Source organism: Camellia sinensis, chromosome 3, assembly GCF_055761805.1.
Source record: "Camellia sinensis isolate YWXY chromosome 3, ASM5576180v1, whole genome shotgun sequence".
Taxonomy (NCBI): Eukaryota; Viridiplantae; Streptophyta; class Magnoliopsida; order Ericales; family Theaceae; genus Camellia; species Camellia sinensis.
The window spans coordinates 226,127,710-226,133,227 of record NC_138963.1 but is presented as its reverse complement, the minus strand read 5'-3'; the positions used below and the strand labels follow the sequence as shown (position 1 = coordinate 226,133,227).

General features: G+C 35.4%; 1 protein-coding gene across 6 annotated transcripts; it reads right to left on the bottom strand.

Moving 5' to 3' along the window:
* Positions 1-345: 345 nt before the first annotated feature.
* LOC114276165 (Photosystem II reaction center PsbP family protein) lies at positions 346-3,983 on the bottom strand. 6 transcript variants are annotated; one of them, XR_003634090.2, is made up of 11 exons: positions 3,747-3,983; positions 3,539-3,617; positions 3,310-3,419; positions 3,047-3,112; positions 2,548-2,628; positions 2,382-2,464; positions 2,188-2,263; positions 1,906-2,024; positions 1,732-1,776; positions 780-867; positions 346-706 (listed from the first exon to the last, which is right to left on the bottom strand). XR_003634090.2 is itself a non-coding variant. In XM_082922423.1 (11 exons), the coding sequence occupies exons 1-10, from the start codon at positions 3,814-3,816 to the stop codon at positions 846-848; spliced, it is 798 nt and encodes a 265-aa protein (XP_082778549.1). In that variant the 5' UTR covers positions 3,817-3,983; the 3' UTR covers positions 346-706; positions 832-845. The 6 variants fall into 6 exon arrangements, 4 of the variants coding, with proteins under 4 accessions (XP_082778549.1, XP_028073749.1, XP_082778550.1 ...); XM_082922423.1 differs by having other exon boundaries at positions 832-867; positions 1,732-1,823; XM_028217948.2 differs by having other exon boundaries at positions 832-867.
* Positions 3,984-5,518: the final 1,535 nt, after the last annotated feature.

Genomic DNA, 5,518 nt, shown 5'->3' with positions numbered 1-5,518 from the left:
TAACATATTGAGGAAGGAAAATACAACAAACAAACAAGTTTGGTAGAACAAATGGATAAAATATAAAGATAAAAGGAAATAAAGAAAGAGGCTTGAATGGACTTTAGAGACATCATAATGGTTTTTTTTTTTTTAATGTATTTGGCCATCTGCCCCAATTTTATTCAAATTTGTGTGCAATTAGCTTTTTGCCAGCCACCTTTCATGATCTGATCTGGGCTGAGCTACTTTAATATTTACCTTTCATACCGTTGAGAGCATCTTCACGCGCTTAAATGGCAATGATGATGAAGTTAAATTTTGATATGATAATAGTGTCAAAAGCAGTAAAAAAATCATGGCCAATTTTAGCAAAATATTTTTGGACACTTTATGTTAATTCAATGCAATCACCAAGGTAGTTTTTGTCTATCTCTTTCTGGTGGTATTAAGAATAAATTTCCTAGTCAAATAGATAATAAAGGTTCCAGCGTACTTCAAGAAGAGTTGCAAGAAAGGCTAGGAATAACAAAAGTAAAACAGAGAGTAAATATGCCACAATCTAGCCGCCTCTTGGTGTCTTCCAAAGAGCTGGCTCCAGGTGCATGGAAATCCTCGGCCAGGATGCAAACATCATTTAATGCTTTGCTTCCTTTAGTAAACTTGACTTCAATTGGACATGTTGCAGCGATGAGAGCCGATGTTGAAAGCAAAAATGGAAAGGATCCTGGCCACCATAGCAGTGAAATCAATGAATCACTTAACTGAAGTCGTACATATTCAAGCAATGATCAGCATACCAGTTCCACTTGCCAAGCTAGTGAATAAGGACTCCAAACCATATATTATTACCTCAGAATCTCAGTTTAATCTGAACGATGAAACAGCCTGCAAAGACCAAAAAAACGATAAAACCTCTGAGCATAAACTTTGACCAGTTCCACGAATTCAATTCTCAGCAGTAAGAAGTACCCTAGACAACAACTCGATTTGAGAACTATACAGAAAGGAAGGACTCAATTGTCCACAAAAATAATTAAACCCAATAAATGGAAAAATCCATCAGATGGACCATCTTTTCTTAAGGGCACTCCAATTTGGGATTCTGGTGAACCCCAAAATCAGGAATCACATAACAAGGTAATATATAATTGAGCAATGCTACAACAACCATGTTTATATACCACATTTGGCAACGAAGAGTGCTCGTCAGAGATCTAAGTTTGTCAAATATAGCATAGGGGATGGTTATAATATGAGAACTCAATCAAGTATGTGCCTGCTATCAGGGGCATGTCCTTTCTGCACAAGTATCTTGCTTACATTAACTGCTTGAACTAGTCTAGCATCAATGCTAGACTACAGAGAACCATAAATTCTGTGCCTTTTTTTTTTTCCTTCAAACTTCTCTGAATAGATTTTTTATTAACATTAAGCCAAAATTGGGACCCTATATGGCAATGTACAAAAATATGAGTAATACTACAAATCCACCCTTACCAACCCATAAATTGCCAGAATCTTTATCTTGTGGTTCAGATTTATTCTACATATGGACCCCGCACTACATAAATTAATCTCCACCACACAATCACCCCCCAGAATTTTCTGGGTGGATTAATCTGGGTCTGTATACATTTCCTGAAAATATACTAAAGTCCAAAAGAAAGACTGAAAATTTAGGCATAAGAGCTTCGTCCTGCAATTTGAGATGCAAAAAGTATCATCAATACTGAATTTCTTAAAGCTCACCTTCTCAATTTTGGAGCCATATTTTTCTGAATCCTCATCAACAAACTGTAGCAAAAATTATATTTTAGGATGAAACTTAGGTCAAGCACCAACTGCACACTCATACATATACAAAAACTATAAGTCTTGAAAGAAAGAAAATTGTCTATGCACATTTCTTTTGGCCACACTTACCTGTCCAGTGACGGTATATAGTCTGTTATACCAACCATTGTTCGCTATCCCAAGCACTGAAATCAAATGTCTGCAACTTTGGCCAGGATTTTGCAGTGTATATTCAATGTAATACAAACCTAGCCAATAAAAAAAATTATAAATATTTGTGTGCATGTATACATAAGAATCTATATTCTTAAATAAGAAATTCTTCAAGCTTGTAACAGCTTCTCCTAGGCTGGACCATCATTATTAACATAGTTACATTACTGGAATGCATATGGAAGAAGATGCGAGTACCATTAGCAGTTTTAGAGTCTATGAGTTTTGCTCTCACACCCGGTGGTCTTTGCCAGCTTCTGTCCAGTCCGCTAACCTGATGAAGACAGTTATAACGCATAAAATAAGCACATAATCTGAGTAAGCTTCTGCACTGGAAAGTTGCCGGATGTCTTTTTATCCTACCTTGCTAGTTAAAAGAACAAATTACTCACCAGATTCTCTGCAAAAGCATCAACTTTACCAAAAGATTCCAATCTGGTAAAATCGGCACCAAGGCCCGTGATTACTACGGTGACTGAAGCATCCCATCAAGCAATTTTTAATATTCAGAAATCAAATAATTAAGGGATGGACGGATCACCAGAAACCCATATATACCATTTGAACTAGAAGGTTCATCGGGGAAAAATCCAGTTACTGATTTGACTCCATTATTATCTCCTGCACCCACTTGCCAATCTACATGACAATGGACCGACTGTTACCGTCATACATGTATTATGTTAGGCAAGACAATAAAAGCATGTATGGAAACATCTTAAAAGCAATAGAGGGAACAACTAAATCAGAGAATCTACTCCTTGACTCTCAAATTATGCGTCTGAGGTTTAAATTAGTGAAGTCCTCTGATACTACTGGCAAAAGATTAAATGTGCTGATCTGTTTCGGAATGAAACAATTCCTTTTTGGGAGTTGTGTAGACTTGAATTCAACAGGATGGCGTACTATTGAATATCCATGATAATGAAAGCATGTGATGATATAAATAAATAAAATTGGTAATAAGTCAACCCAAGCAATTATGTTTTTGAAATCAATGACCGGTGCAGAAAATTTGATGAAGGAAAAATGGTTAGAAAAGGCTTGAGGGTTTCACCTTGGGGAATCATTATTTTGAATTTGTTCGCTTCATCAGCGTAAAGGCGGAAATCCCCTGGTGTATCTGAAACTCATATATATTGAACAAGAAGAAATCAAGTTCAACTGCAAACATACATTAAAGCTGTATTACATTTCCAAATCCCTACACAAATCAATGATACAAACGCAGCCTAAAAAACAGAACAATTCCATGTTCATCTATATTGTGCCCCACCACCAACCACACACACAAGCAGAGAGAGAGAGAGAGATGATTACCGCTGTCTGCCAATGCAAGGGAAAGAATTGGAGGAAAAGAAAATGCAGCAAGGACTGTCTGGAACAATACTTGTCTCCTTTGAGTTCCTGATTGATACTCAACTCCAATACTGTAATTATTGAAAAACCAAAAGCAAAACTCTATGTTCGGTGATAAAAAAGATGGCCAAATAATTATAATTATAAATAAGAAGACAGAAACAAAGGAGTAAATTTGAATGAGATAAACCATGGATTTTGATGGAGGTCATGGTTGTTCCCGCAAGAGATAACTTGCAGCCTTTTGGACTTACTGAAGAGACGAAGAGCTGAAGAAATTGAAACAAATGAAACACAAACAACAACAACAACAACAACAATATCTCTAAAGCATTGAACACTAGTTTATGTACCAACAATTAGGTTTAGGGTTATTGGGGGAGTTTTGGGAGACTCACGATGAGGAAGAGGAGCTGCTGCTGTGGAAGGTAAAGAATGCAAACACCATACGGACTGAAGACACGCCATTGATTTTGCTTTGCTTGGCTCTTTACAGTTTTTGGCGGTTTGAGACTGTTATAACAACATCCATTACATTCGGACCACCAATCATCCACCCACCCATCCATCCATCACACCTGTTTCTCCTCATATTTTCATCCACAACTTTTAAGAGTATCCATTTTTTTATTTTTTTTATAGGTATCCTCTTCTTTTATTTTATTTTTTCTCTTATGCATATCTTTTTCACTTTTTTTTTAAAACTAATTTTAATTATTTGTCTAATAAATGATAAGTAAAAATTATGTAAAATAATATGATATAGATTTTGGAAAGACTATGGTATGAGTGTGTTTCGTATGCACCTTAGACCATATCTAATGTTTTACTTTTTTTTCATTAAATTTAAATTTGATAAAAAATTGATCAGAATCTTGCTCCAATATTGTCATTAATTTGATATAAAATTGAGGATGTCTAAAATTTTTCATCAGATTGAGGATGCCTTAAACCTTTCATCAAATTACTATAGACAACTATTAGTGTAGGAGTACTGGGCGACTGGCCGGTTGTCCCTCGGACATTCATTTCTTCATAATTTACACTAGTCGATCGACCGGTTGGATATTCGCCGGGTTGTCTATCCGGTCGACCGGTGATTTGATGAAAGATCAAAATCCTTAATTGGAGCGTACACGATATCCGATGAAATTTTTACTCAAATTTGATGAAATAAATGAGTAAACATTAGAGATGTCCTTATAATTAAAGAAAAAAATGACATAACTCTATATATTTTAAGTCATAACTATAAAATATATATATATATATATATATAACCAAACCATATGAGACATAATCAAAGATGTATAATTTTTCTCTAGATTTTCAGAATAAAAATTATAAGTAATTTAAATAAATTACATCAAATAACTTCATTATGTGTTTTAAATTGTTGTGAAGCCACTTATACATCAAACTAAAATGGATTAGGTCGTTAGGTTGTAATTCATAGTAGTCTTTTGTCATGATCTATAACGGTTGCTGTCTTGTCTTCAATGTAGTGGTGATTGGTAACAACCTACAATGGTGTTGTTCTCATTATCTTTTAAGTGAGGGTGGTGGCGTGACTAGGAATACTGAGGTGGTGGAGGGAAAAGGGATTGGAGTGGTGCATAGTGGTGGCAAAGAGGTGCTCCAGACAACAAGAAGGAAATGAGAGGTTAGGGGTATTCACAAAGGAAAAGAGCCTAAGCGAAAGAGAGGTATGAAGAGATGAGACAAAGAAGGTGTTAGGAAAAAAATATGATTCCCATAAGTAAATTAATCAATAGGAATAAAAATTAATGCAGAAAAATTAAATCAAAAGCAATACATTAATTTTTGCGTGGTTCCCTCAATATGAGATACGTCCACGGGATCGAAATCCGATTTCACTATCAGCCAAATAGTTTCCAAACAATTACAAACGAGACACGAATGGTCTCACAAACCACCCTTAGGTGAATTCCAAATAATCACAAATAAACAAGAGGAAAAACCTCACCAAATAGATGAATCAAAATCTTCGAAACCAGAGTTGAAGAAGACCCAAAATAATAACCCAAATCAACTTCAAATCAAGAGCAATAACATCCACAAACCAAGCATAATCAACTCACTGAATTGATCATCACGGCTGCTCCTCCACCAAGCAAAAACGGCTACCTTTTTTCTTGGGAAAAACAAT

Excerpts from the sequence above, each read along its gene's own strand:
- LOC114276165 (XM_082922423.1), bottom strand. The coding sequence starts at position 3,816 with ATGGCGTGTCTTCAGTCCGTATGGTGTTTGCATTCTTTACCTTCCACA. Across the intron at positions 3,113-3,309 it reads CCTTGCATTGGCAGACAGCG|ATACACCAGGGGATTTCCGC; the intron begins GTAATCATCTCT and ends TATGAGTTTCAG. Across the intron at positions 2,629-3,046 it reads CAAAATAATGATTCCCCAAG|ATTGGCAAGTGGGTGCAGGA; the intron begins GTGAAACCCTCA and ends ATTGTCATGTAG.